Consider the following 13,679-nt stretch of genomic DNA (forward strand, 5'->3'; position numbering starts at 1 on the left):
TTCTTCCTTTATTCCACCGGTGCTGCAACCCTTTAATACAGTTCTTCATGCTGTGGTGACCACCCCCCCCGACCATAAAATTGTTTTATTACTTCATAACTGTAATTTTGCTACTGCTGTGAATCATAATGCAAATATCTGACATGCAACCCACAGGCTGAGACCACTGCTTTCTTCACTGTCAGCCTTTCCTTGGTGATGCCAAGCTCTGCCACCATTCAAGCTGTGTGACCTTGGGGCTTTAGATGAACTTCTCTGAGTAGCCTTGTATAAGAACTATCTATTCAGTGCCTGGTGCCTGGGAACAAGAAGCGATAAAGCTGGGTGGAGAAAGGGTCTGCTGGGTGGTTCTGGGATTGGCTGGGGAGAGAGAAATGGTATAGTAGCCTGCGGGAGTGATGAGAGCAGCCCCCTCACCCCTCACCCCTCACCCCTCACCCCTCACCCACACCAGGCCCTCCCTTCAGCACACACCCATTGACCTTTTCTACCTAGGAAGCTCCATGCTGGCTGCATTAGTGCTCACATAGGGAAACTGAGTCTCAGAGGTCACTCTGCCCAGCCCCTGTCATGTTCCAGGTGGCTCATACTCCTGGGACTAAGAGGATGTTAAGCACTTACCACCCCACGTCAGACACCTGAGGCGAGCGAGGTCTGGGATGCATGCAGCAGGGTTCCAGAGCAGAGGGAGACACTTCACCTGTGTGCGAATGTTTCCCTTATTTTATGTGTGAACTTTTTTCCTGTGGCTCTGGGGGCATAACCCAAATCCCCAGTGTGCTGGGCATGTACTGTGGCGCTGAGCTACAGCCCCAACATCCCCCCCTTTTTACTGGCATATATGAGCCATAGAGGTGGATGTAGGCCTAGCGTCTACAAAGCCATGGATTTGATCTACAGCCTTGTGGGGGCAGAAAGAAATCTGTATGAAAAGTAGTAACATTTTATGCTATTTGTGGGTGAGGTGTGAGTGCGCATGCGCACATGTGCACAGGTCCAGAGGCAGAAGTCAACATCAAATGTCTTTCTTCATCGCTTTCTACCTTGGTGTTTTGTTTTGTTTTGTTTTGTTTTGTTTTGTTTTGTTTTTGAGACAGAATCTCTCACTTTGAGCCTGGGGCGCGGCCTAGCTGGCCAACAAGTCAGGATCTGCCTGCTACCACCGTGCTGGAATTTCAGGTGTGTGTCACCAAGTAGAGTTTTTACATAGATGCTGTGGAACTGAACTTAGGTCCTCATGCGCTCATAGTGAGCCATCTCCCCAGCCTTTTCCACCCAGCACTTACGCTCCTTCTTTGGGCTGTGGTTACCTTATGCACATTTTGTAGCCAGAGTTACTGAATGGAAGCCAAGTTCTCTGAGCAAGCTGAACCTTAGCTTCCTTCTTCGTGAGCTTTTAGTGTAAGCGGGTCTTCCAGGATGCACCTGTCCTAACGTCTCATTTCTCATGAGTCTGAAGTTTGAGTTTCCTAGGACCCTGTGTGGATTTCCTGGCTAGTTTACTTGTCTCCCCCAAGTAGGGAGGACTGTTAGGGATCCAGACACTCCCAGGAGCTCTGAGGAGCAGCCCATTCCTGTCAGCCTGCAGGGGCTGGCTACACAAATCCCCTCTGCACCCACTGACAGTGCCCTTTTGCCTGTTTTCTGTGGCATCAGTATCTATCTTCATCTTGATAGTGCTACTGCTGATAACGCTGGACAGGTAAACAAGGAAGGAGAAAGTCCACAAAGTGCCTGCCACACGAGGGACCAAGGCCATAGGCAGGGCCAGCCTGGAGAAAGACCAGTCCCTTCTTTCTGGCTTTCCAGGTCATGGTCCCCGATCTTTCCCAGTTTTCCCCTTGGCAACTGAGGCTCCAAAGTAAGAATCCCTGACCCTGGGTTCATGCTCTCTCTGCCTCAGTTTACATATCTGAAAGCATGGGCAAGTTGCAGCCAAGCATGGGGAGGGGGCAGGATGCAGCCAGGATGTGCCCTGCAACTGCACTCCAGCCATCGAGATCCCTCACTGAATTCAGGGCCCCACCCACCCGAGGTCCTGGTGTGTGGGAAGGACACTTTAAGACTGCCCAGGTCCTTCAGAGGGAGTTGCCTTACCTTGTCACAAAGCACACCTGGCCCTAGGAGCCACTGCAGCTGAGCCTGGTTTAAACTAAGCCTCCGAGGGGAGTGTCTCAACAGAAGAGCTAAAGCCAAGGCAGCTCCCACTCAGGCTGGGAAAGTTGCTAGGCCTAGTGCAAATGGAAAACACAGAATGCATGGCCTTGTTCAAGAAGGAGAAGGAAGACACCAGAGCACTAAGCCAAGATTCTCATCCTAAGCAACAATTGCATCCCAGAATTCCCCAGAGGAGGATGCCAGGCAGGAGCTGTGGGCTTGCCAGCAGCCAGCCTTGCCCACCCCACCCACCACTGCCTCCTACCTACTAACCCAAGATGGCCTCCCTCTTCACCTACCCCTGCAAGAGGTGCCCCTCTGCCAGTTGTGGTTTGGACCATGTACTCCTTGGGGAACAGACTCCCATTGAAACTACTAGTACAGACTAAGGCTTAAGAGAGAGAGAGAGAGAGAGAGAGAGAGAGAGAGAGAGAGAGAGTATGATGGGCAAATGTTCTGTCACTGAGCCATCTCCCAACCTGAGCCCAGGGTTTGAACATACACATCTGAGTACATGCAGGGGTTTGCGGAGGGCCTATTTGCTTTTTAGTGGTACTAGGCCTTGAAGCTAGGGCCTCATGCAGTGCTACGCACAGGCTTTAACTGTGCTATTCCCCTAGACCTATACGTAGTATTTTGAATAATATTTTTTTAATCCAGAAAAAGCAAAATATCAAAATTTTAAAATAAAAATGCTGTGCTAGCAGCCAAGCCTCTCACAGCTGGAGGCTGTTCACAAGGTGGGCCTAAGGACCCTGCCTTTCTTTACAACTGTGAAGATTTCTCCATCTGGCATTTGTCTTTATTTTTTATTTTAGAAAATTGCATCAAAGTGTCACTTTCTTGATTAGTGAGTGTTTGAAGTCCTTCTTAAAGTTGGTACTTAGAACAGGAGCCTGACACCCCCAGTCCTGGTCCTGGGGCAGAGAGGACCATGAGGGTGACAGCTGATAATGACAGGAATAGGTAATGGCCACTAAGGTCTGTGCTCAGATCTAAACCCCTGTCCAACTTCCTTCTGTTGAGCAAATACTGAACACCTGTGTGGAAAGTGCTATTCCAGACCCAGTGTGAAGCAAGCAACACCTCCCCAGGACCCAGCTCCTGCCCAGGGAACACAAGAACAGTGTAGCAGATGGGTGTGACCCCCTACAGGAAGAGACATCTTTGAGGACCAAGGAGATCACATACATACACACACATACACACACACACACACACACACACACACACACACACACCGCACACAGGAGGGAGTCAGACTTAACCCCACTTTTCAGATGGGAGAACTGAGGTTTGTCCAGAGCCTTCAACCAGGAAATTTCTGAGTGGGGATTGTGGGGGGTCAGGCTGGTGACTGAGGGTATTTTCTGCACTACCACCACCCCGCCCATGCCCCACACAAGCTGGGGTGGAAGCTTCGCAGAAGAGGTGCCTTCAGTTCTTCAGGGGCCATTTGGCCAGTCATTTCAATTACACATGACAAAGGTCACTGTCCAGTAAGGAAGATACCAAGTGGTCTCTTTCAAGGGTCACTAGTTCCTCCTTCAGACTGAGCCTAGAAAGAAGGGAGCTGACCAGCAGGGGCCCTTTAAGGCTGGCCAGGGGCAAGTTCATTCACCCAGGGGCCCCTGCTGACTCACGCTTATGAAAGTGATTTTCCTGGCCCCGCCTCTGCCTCCGCCTCCTTCCAACCCCGCTGTGAAATACCCCTGCTAGCCTTGGGCCTCACACAGTCTCTGGGATCCCCAGGGCTAATGGGCATCCTGTTCTTGCAGTGGGACACAGTGACAAAGTCTCTCAAGTTCTTCTGAGTGTCCAGCCAACCCAGGCTCACCAGCTCCCTCCAGCTACTGTCCATCAGGTGAGTGGCCTGGGAGAGGTTGTGGGTGGGAAACAAAAGTAATGGGGCAGGGGCTGGGCAGTAAGTAGTCGGGTCCTGAGCAGGACTCTGGGAATTCTCCCTGCTCCTCCCAGCCGTGTCCACATCCAGGTATCTGAGGCCCTGCCCCCAACAGCCTCCAGCCCAGGAGCCTCATCTCAGCCCATGGAAGAGCTAGCTGTTCTGACAGGAAGAAGTATTGTAGCCTAGCTCCTGCGAGGCATCCACAGTTACTGTGTCTACAGCCCAGTGAAGTGCTTTTCTGGTGTCCTGTGTAGCTGGCACAGATGGGCACAGCCAAGGGTTCCTGGGCACTTGGCATATGGAAGGTGCTTTGGAGAAAGTAGTGGTGGGCCATGAGGTATTCTCGGGCACAGGTGGGGCGGGCACTGAGAATGAGGGTTCAGTGTGACTAAGGCCAGGTAACACTTGGCTGACTGTGCACTTCCTTGTGCCCCAGGGCTTTGTGTTGCTAGCAGCTGTCACTGTTATTTGGGAACAGAGTGGCCCAACTAGGCTGACTGAGAGGTAGACTAGATGCCTCCCTCCACCCTGCATCAGTTAGTTTGTTCGTGCAGTGGGCATAAGAAACTCCAGCTGTTGGCTGTCTTAGAGGCAAACGGTACATGGCTCCCAACCCTCCCTAGTGTGACAATTTCATAACCTTAGAAATATCTGCAGTGTAATGCCAGGGCAGCTATCGCCACTTCTGAGAAATTCTGCTCCTCATTTTTATGTGTTCATACCTGTGGAGGTCAGAGGTCAATGTCTAGCATCTTCCTCTTTGTCCACCTTATTTTCTCCTCCTCCTCCTCTTCCTCCTCCTCCTCCTCCTCCTCCTCCTCCTCCCTCTTCCTCTAGAGCGCATGTGTGGAAGACAACCACCATCAGGGGTCAGGGGGTCAGTTTTTTCCTTCCGTCTTTCTGTGGGTTCTGGGGAAGATATCAGGTCACTATCTTTGTGTAACAGGTCAGCTGCCCCTGGCTCCCCTGGACAGAGCCTGGCTACCATCAGCTGGCTGGCAAGCAATCTCCAGGGGCCTCCTCTCTGTCTCCAGATGTGATTATAAACATCTGCCTTTCACAGGGGTGTGAGGCATCTGAACTCAGGTCCTCATGCTGTGAGGCAAGCACTCTCTCTACCCATCGAGCCACTCCCTGGCCCCTCAAACCAGCAACTAAGAACGTTGGCTGTTGCTGTCAGCATTGCCCAATCAGAGGGACGTAGAAAGATACCAGCACTTTAAAAGTGGGTTATTTTAAGCTGGAGGTGGTGGCTCCATCCTGCAATCGGAGTACTTGGGGGCGGGGTGTACAGACAGGAGGATCAAGAGTTCAAGGCCAGCCCAGGATAATTCTAGTTTAAAGCCTGGACTACATGAGACTGTGTCTCAAATAAACTAGCTTATTCCAACTGTACAAACTAAGCCTGTGGGTGGAACTGAAGTAGGGAGAAGGTGTTTTGCTTTACAAGTAGGTATTTGTGGGTGGTTGTGAGGGTGAGCAGCTTGGGGGATGTGACCTGTGGGGGTCAGGCCTGGTGGTGACCTCATGTGTAAGGCATCCCACAGCTGCAGGTGAAGCTTCTGCCAGCTGGGAGAGGGAGCTGGTCTGGAGTGCAAAGTCCTCCAATATATTAGTCAAGCCTACTTCCTGTGACGCAACTAGGGCATCCCCATGGATCTGGCCTGTGTGACAGGGCCTCCTGCTGGCACCAGGAGGTAGCTGAATGCTGCTGGGGTATTAAGAGAAGGAAGGAGTCAGTGCCTCAGGTCTCTGGGGATGGTTGGCATGCTCTTTTCATGGGTTTTAGAATGTCTAGAATGGTTATGCCCACAGGAATCAAATTTCAGTTCTGTTCAGGACCTGCTCTGAAACCTTGGGGAGCATGGTTTTACCCCCAAGCCTCAGTCTCCTCATCTGAGAAGTGGGTTGGTGTGAGGATTAAAGGAGATAACGCACAGGAAACACCCTGCAGGGTGCTGCTGTTCCTGGGGTAACAAAGACAGGAGGGGGAAGCCCCAGCCTTTCACTTGTGCCCTGAGTGCACCGGGTAGGTGCCTCCCTCCAAGAACTGCTGCCTGAATCCTGTTAGTGAGAAACTGACCCTCCTCCAGGACATTGGGGCCAGAATCTGCTGCAGGGCAAAAGGAAACAACCTCCAGTCCCCTACACCTGCAGGGGCTCAGAGATGGCTCTGGAGCAGGGTGGCCCAGCTCAAGTCCAGTCCAGCTGACTGGAGGTGGAACAGGCTTCTTGCAGAACATTGATATCTGTACAAAGCTCCCTAGCCTCAGTTTCTCTACCTGTAACATTGGAGTGATCATAGGAGTACTTTTAACGACCCAGATAAATATTAAAAGCATAAACTGCGGTGCGTAGAGGATTGAAACTTGCATGGTACCAGCTCTGCAGAAGTCTGGAGATGCCTGGCACAGGCTGTTACAATTATTGCCATCGGTCATGTTACCTGGGTATCCTCTTAGGCCTTGTATGGGGAATGCCACGTGGTCTCCAATATCAGCAGGAAGCCACGTGCACTCTCCTGGGAAGGAGGAGGAGGAAGAGGACCCAGGGGAAGCTGGGGACACGGGGCCAAGCCTGAGCACAGCTGAGGCTAGAAAGATGGTTCCTGGGCAACCCAGCTGTGAGCCCACAAATAAGGTGCAGGGCATATCCCACTGGCAGGGTCCTCCCCTTGTGGGATTCACCTCTCACAGCCCCCCGCAGAGGAGGAGCACTGAATGCCAGCAGGTGCAAGCTGCTAGGAGGTCAGTTGTCCCGTCTGACTGGTTAGACTTGCCTGGTGGGAGATGCACACAGTCACAGTTTCATCTGTGTTTTGTTGGCCTGGGAAGGATTTGCGTAAAGGTGCGTCATTGTCTGCCCACTCTGAGAGTGCACATATAACTCCCAGAACTCCACCTCCTCTGTAAGAGTTCTGGGGATGTGACCACAGACCAGTGTGCTGCCTCAAGGTGAACATGCGGCTCTCAGGGACCGCACAGTGGCCGCACAGTGGCCGGGAGTCTTATTCATCATTAGCCAGCAGCAACCTCCCCAGGTCAGCATGGGAGGGCTCTGCTCTTCCATTGAGGTCCACCCCCATAGACACGGGGCTGCTAGCCTAGAAGGCAGCTCCAATGCTTTGAACAATTAGGCATTGTGGCCAGCAGGGGGCCCAGGAACTCCAAAATCAGGGCTTGCTGGCATCTTTCCAAATCCAACTGTCAGTCTCCCCAAGTCCAAGGTCCAGCCCCGCCCTGAGCAAGAGGTCAGGCAGGGCCTTCCGGGCAGTATATCTGTCCCAGTAGGTGTTCCAGAACATTCTCCTACTTGCACAGCCTACTAAGGCTCAGGTTTGGAAAAGAGCAGTGTCATCAGAGAGGAAGTGGGGTGGTGGCACTGCAGTTACCAAAGAAGTCTTGCCTTGCTCCCTTACTGGGCAGAGGCTCCGCTCCTTGAGATGAAGTGGGGATATGGATGGCATAAATCTCAGTGGAGTTAGTGGCTTCTGGTCCCCAGGCTGCTGGGGATGTGGCTGAGGACAGGCGTGTTGGATGCAGAGAATGTGGGAGGGGGAGGGAGAGATGAAGCACATTTTGTGGCTGCCCTCAGGGGTCCTGCATTCTTCCCTGAGTTCCAAGGTGAAGCTGAGAATTGGCATATAGTCCTCAGCCTGACTACAAGGGCTTTCTCGTTGCTCTGCTTCCCAGGTCAGCTGCCAACCCCAGCTATGAGCTCCTGGAGGTGTGACTCCCTCAAGTCCAGCAGCTCAGAGCCCCTCCCAGTGGTTATCATCGGTAAGTGTCGAAATGTCTCATTGGCAGGGTTGGGGATACACTGGTGCTCCTGGGACCCTGGGTCTGAGACCAGCGAAACGCAGGCCTCTAGACGGTTGTCTCTAAATGAAGCTAGCTGCTTACCGAAGGCCAGCACTATGTGGATAAACATTGTACCGTTGCCCAGTGTCTACATTGTGCTAGATGCCCATTGGGGAAGATACGGCCCACGGTTCCTGTCCTCAGCTGTGCAAAACTGAGAAGGGGAATGCGAGCGAATGGTAGAACCAATGAGTGGGCATTTTAAAAGTTAAAAACAGACGGAGGCAATAAGGACTGGGAGAAATGGCTAAGATGGGCAGAGGGACCTCTGATCCCAGCTAGGGGGAGCTTTGGTCCACTCAGCCTCGGAAATAGCCCTCACCACCCCTCCACTCCCAATAGCACCCAACCCCCAACACCACACACACACACACACACACACACACACACACACACACACACACACGGCTTAAAGCAACCCATCCTACTGATTGTCACCTCCAAGTCATTGTCACAACCCTCCTAGCATAGGCAAGCACTCTGCCACAACCCCACCTCCCTTTTACTTTACTTTTACTTTGGGGCTCACTAAGTTGCCCAGACTGGCCTTAAACCTCAGATCCTCCTGCCTCAGCCTCCCAAGTGTCAGGCTTGAATGGCTATAGGGTCTGTCTCTCTGAGTGTGAATCCTTGCTTAGCCTTTTGTCAGCTGTGTGAACACAGGCCACTTACTTAGCCTCTCTCTGCCCATTTCCTCAAGCACAAAAAGAGGGAATACTGGCGCCCCTTCCTTCACTGGTATCACTGCAGTGCTACCCTTAGAAACTCTTCACCCCAGACCCGTACACAGGAAGTCTTTTTTTTTTTTTTTTTTTTTGCTTTGTAGACCAGGCTGGCCTCAAACTCACAGTGATCTGCCTGCCTCTGCCTCCCGAGTGCTGGGATTAAAGGCGTGCGCCACCACACCTGGCTCTGACTACTGTTTCTGATCAGTATTACATCCGACACAGTTATGAGCTTGGTAAATGAATGTTTTCTTTCATGAAGGCGTAGCCAGCCAGGCTGAGTCGCCCCAACCTTGCTGTCTCTGCAGGCAATGGTCCCTCGGGTATCTGCCTGTCTTACCTGTTGTCTGGCCACATCCCCTACGTAAAACCAGGAGCCGTCCACCCACACCCTCTGCTGCAGAGAAAGCTGGCTGAGGCTCGAGGGATCTCCATTCTGGACCAGGTGAGTCTGAGACATGAGTTTGGGAGGGGCATTCTCCTAGAGAAAAGCCAGGGGTCCCTGGAAGAACAAGGGCAGAAAAGAGGAGTCTGCCAGACCAACCATAAAACTGGAAAAAAAAGACACTGGGCGGGTCTTCCACTGATGCGTGTCCACTGTCTGACCAGGCATTAGACTCACGGTTCTCAATGAGGGATTCCCTCCAAGACACTCATGGAGGACATGGGTTCCCAGAGGGACCACATGACAGTCCCCAAAATACTCAGCATAGAGGTCTCTGTGTGACCAGTCTCCCTCAGCCTCAAGGTGGGATTCTGCTACACAAGGGGGATCCCATTGACCTGTGCCCTCCCCCTACACCCCGCCCCCTCAGGACCTGGAGTACCTTTCTGAAGGCCTTGAAGGCCGAAGCCAGAGCCCTGTGGCCCTGCTCTTCGATGCCCTCTTGCGCCCTGACACAGACTTTGGGGGCAACATGGACTCTGTGCTCACCTGGAAGTGGCAGAAGGAGCGTGCTGTTCCCCACCTTGTCCTGGGGCGGAACCCCCCAGGTGGTGCCTGGCATGTGAGTGTCATCTGGGAGCCACTCCTGTTCTCCCTCACGCCTTTTCTTCCTGTGTCTCCCCCATGGCCCCCTCAACCCTGGAGAGGGGAGGGAGTGGTGCTGGCCGTCAGAGCTGGGCCTGAGAGCTCTTTCCTCCATAGTCTATCGAAGGCTCCATGGTGACCTTGAGCCAAGGCCAGTGGATGAGTCTTCCAGACCTGCTGGTTAAGGACTGGATGCGGAAGAAATGCAGGTAAGGGGGCCCTGGGATGCTGGAGGGGGGTGGAGCAGAAGAGATGCCCCTACACACAGACAGATGCACCTAGCCTCTCTAGGTTCTGATGCTGATGGACTCTGTCTCTGCAGATGAAGAAGGGGTGTCAGGGTTGTGTAGTGACAGAGGCTTGAGTCTCACTTACCTTTTTGCATAAGATCTTATGGTGAAGCCACAGTGCTTGTACCTTTCCTTTTACACAGCTTTGTAATGTTCCTAAAGGGGCCATGTCCCTGATTCAGCCACTATCCCACTCCAGTGATCCACTACCAGCCACTTGCTCCTCTCTAGTGTGCCATCGTGGTAAACAGCTCTGCAGGTAGCCTCGGGAAAGTTCTCTGTTACAGTTTTCACACGCATATACAGACCCAGACACACACACACACAAGTGGGGGTAGGGGTGGGGGGTGGAGAGGACTGGAGAAATGACAGACAGAAACAAAGCCTATAGCTCCCTTGTGGCCTGAGCGCATCCTGGCCTTTCGGTCATCCTCAGCCATATATCCTGCACAGGGTAACTTCAGATATGTGGAGTCATACAACAAGGTACAGGGAAGTCTAAGGTTATGACAGGCCAACTCCCCACCAGTGTTAAGGCCCTGTAGCCACTGTACCTAGAAAGGAAAGAGATACAACCAAAATGGCAGTGGAAATGATGAAGCAGCCCCCCATGCCCCCCCATGCCTTTCCTGTGTGGCTCACGACCTGCTAAGGCCTTTAGTGGGCTTTTTAAAAAAAGATGTATTTATCTTTATCTATAGTATACAAGTGCTTTATCTGCAGAAGAGGGCACCAGATATCATTATAGATGGCTGTGAGCCACCATGTGGGTGCTGGGAATTGAACTCAGGACCTCTGGAAAGAGCAGGGGGTGCTCTTAACCACTGAGCCATCTCTCCAGCCCCTCCGTGGGATATATTTTTTTAATTTTTAAAAAATAATTTATTTAATTTTAATTTTTATGTACCTTAGTATAAGAGTGTCAGATCTTGGAGTTACAGACAATTGTGAGCCGCCATGTGGGTGCTGGGAATTGAACCCGGGTCCTTTGGAAGAGCAGGCAGTGCTCTTAACTGCTGAGCCATCTCTCCAGCCCACCCCCCACCCCCACCCCCCCGTGGGATATTTTTAAGTCCACACTTCAATCAGGATGCGATTCACAAGGGTGGGGATTTAGCTCAGTGGTAGACTGCTTGCCCACCAAGTGCAAGGCCCCGGTTCAGCCCTCACTTGAAGGGTTGGGGTGGGAGCGGGGACTCACACAGAAAAGGTAGAGAAGCCCCAAGGACCACCAAGGAACACCTTGCCATGGCACTCAAGGCCACATTCTGAGGCCACCACCAAGCACCCCACTGCCCTCCACTCATCCTCTCCTCCCCTCCTCCAGCAACAGCCTCGGTCTTAACTCTAGCTGCCATAGACTCTTGAACTCATTCTGAACTTTATAGATGTGAGATCTTACTGCATTACATAGACCTTTTGAGCTTTGAGTTTTTGAGGCAGGATCTGTCTTGCCATGGAAGGCTGGCCTTAAACTGTGAACTTCCTGCCTCAGCCTCCTGAGTGCTGGTAGTCACCAGCTTTTGGACTGTTATTACCCATTGTGATAATAGCATTATTGTCTGGCCAGCCCAGACATGTCACCCCTATGCTCAAGTTCCAGTCAAGGTACTTGGTTTGCACCCAACCTTGTAGGCTCTCCCAAGACCCTCAAGGGATGATCCTGACACACTCACCACCCTGACTGACACATAGGGAAACTGAGGCAAAGGGAGTCTCACGCTTTGGGAGGTACCCTTGTTAATTCCACTTTAAACAAAGGACAGCAAAGCCTGGCCTCAGCTGAGAGTGCTGTCCCCACTGGCCATTGCCTACCTCCAAGCCTGCCCCTGACACCCAGCCCCCATATCTGCTTCCTCTTCAGAGGTCTCCGGAACAGCAGAGCCACAGCTGGTGACATCGCCCACTACTACAGGGACTATGTGACCAAGAAGGGTCTAAGTCACAACTTTGTCTCTGGTGCAGTGGTCACTGCTGTGGAGCAGGCAGAGTCTGAACACAGCAGCCCTGAGGCCCAGGCACCCGGCCCCCTCTTCCAAGTGAACGGCTACTTGATTGCCAAGGACCACAGCCGCCAGCCCTTCTCACTGTGGGCCCGGAACGTGGTCCTGGCCACAGGCACCTTTGACAGCCCAGCCATGCTAGGCATCCCAGGAGAGACCCTGCCCTTCGTCCACCATGAGCTGTCAGCCTTGGAGGCAGCCCTTCGGGCAGGCACTGTGAACCCAACCTCAGACCCGGTGCTGATTGTGGGAGCTGGGCTGTCTGCTGCCGACGCTGTCCTTTTTGCTCGCCACTACAATATCCAGGTGATCCATGCCTTCCGCCGGTCTGTGCATGACCCCGGCCTGGTATTCAACCAGCTGCCTAAGATGCTGTACCCTGAATACCACAAGGTGCAGCAGATGATGCGCGATCAGTCCATCTTGTCACCTAGCCCCTATGAGGGCTACCGCAGCCTCCCGGAGCACCGACCACTGCTCTTCAAGGAGGACCATCAGGCAGTGTTCCAGGACCCACAGGGGGGCCAGCAGCTCTTTGGAGTCTCCATGGTGCTGGTTCTCATCGGCTCCCACCCCAACCTCTCTTACCTCCCCAGGGCTGGTGCTGACTTGGTCATAGACCCAGACCAGCCATTGAGCCCCAAGAGGAATCCCATCGATGTGGACCCCTTCACCCACGAGAGCACTCACCAGGAGGGCCTGTATGCCCTGGGGCCACTGGCTGGGGATAATTTTGTGAGGTTCGTCCAAGGTGGGGCCCTGGCTGCTGCCAGCTCCCTGCTGAGGAAGGAGATCAGGAAGCCACCTTAACACCAGCCAGAAACCCTGACACCCATGCCCTGAAGAGGAGGAGGAGGAGGAGGAGCTCACCACAGCCAGATGGGACATGAGCCCAACTAAAGAGTTCCCATGCGGGACCAGTCTCCCCGCCAGGAAGTGAAGAATTGAGCCCTGTGGATGGACTATCTGCACAGAGGCACGGGGAACATAAGCTGCCCTACCCTCAGGCTAGTCAAAGCCCAAGGTGGGAGCAGTAGCCATAAGGCAGAGGGGCCTAGGCCCCCTTGAAGCTGACAGGTGTGCTGGAATCCCAGGACCAGCTGAATGCTCAGCTAGGAGGCTCCAGGCCCAACCTTTCAGAATCAGGTCCATAATAAAACCAGCTGTGCCTCCACTGTTTGTAAGGCGTCTCTGCTTGGGGGAGTGGCTATACGGACAGACCCTGCCCAGGCCCACGGCTCCAGGGGCACAAGGGATGGGGCCCCAGTGGTGGAGGATCCATGGGCATGTGCCAGAGACTCTCCAGAGTCTGGGCTGCAGCCCTGTCCACCCTGTAATTCCCTGGTCTGTTCGTCAGTCTCCTAGACCTACCTCCCTGCTGCCTGCTTCAGGGCCTCTGCGCAGGCTGGTGTCCAGCCTCCGGGGGAGGCGGGGGGGGGGGGGCCTAAGGCGGGAGAGGCCTTATTCGGGTCTCTCTAGTCTAACTAAGTCTCTGCCTTCAGGACAACTAGAACCCGCGGGTGGAGGAGGGGAGGAAGGGACGTGCGGTGGACTGGCCGGCAGAGGGCGCTCGGGGCTCGCCGGACACCAGCACCACGGGGGAGGGGACCAAGGGTCAGCGGGACCCTGGAGGGGACGGGGCCACCATTCTGGGGAGCCCCACCCTCGTCCACACCTGCCCACAGCCCCGCGTGAACGCAGCCATCCC

General features: G+C 53.5%; 1 protein-coding gene across 1 annotated transcript; it reads left to right on the forward strand.

Annotated features, from left to right (window-relative positions):
• Positions 1-3,858: 3,858 nt before the first annotated feature.
• On the forward strand, positions 3,859-13,145 carry Osgin1 (oxidative stress induced growth inhibitor 1). The gene is made up of 6 exons (XM_051168718.1): positions 3,859-4,021; positions 7,756-7,842; positions 8,957-9,093; positions 9,464-9,655; positions 9,796-9,887; positions 11,833-13,145. Exons 2-6 carry the CDS (start codon positions 7,776-7,778, stop codon positions 12,779-12,781), a joined length of 1,437 nt encoding a protein of 478 aa, XP_051024675.1. The 5' UTR covers positions 3,859-4,021; positions 7,756-7,775; the 3' UTR covers positions 12,782-13,145.
• The last annotated feature ends 534 nt before the right edge of the window (positions 13,146-13,679 follow it).

This window comes from Acomys russatus, chromosome 26 (genome assembly GCF_903995435.1).
Source record: "Acomys russatus chromosome 26, mAcoRus1.1, whole genome shotgun sequence".
In the NCBI taxonomy this organism is placed as follows: domain Eukaryota; kingdom Metazoa; phylum Chordata; class Mammalia; order Rodentia; family Muridae; genus Acomys; species Acomys russatus.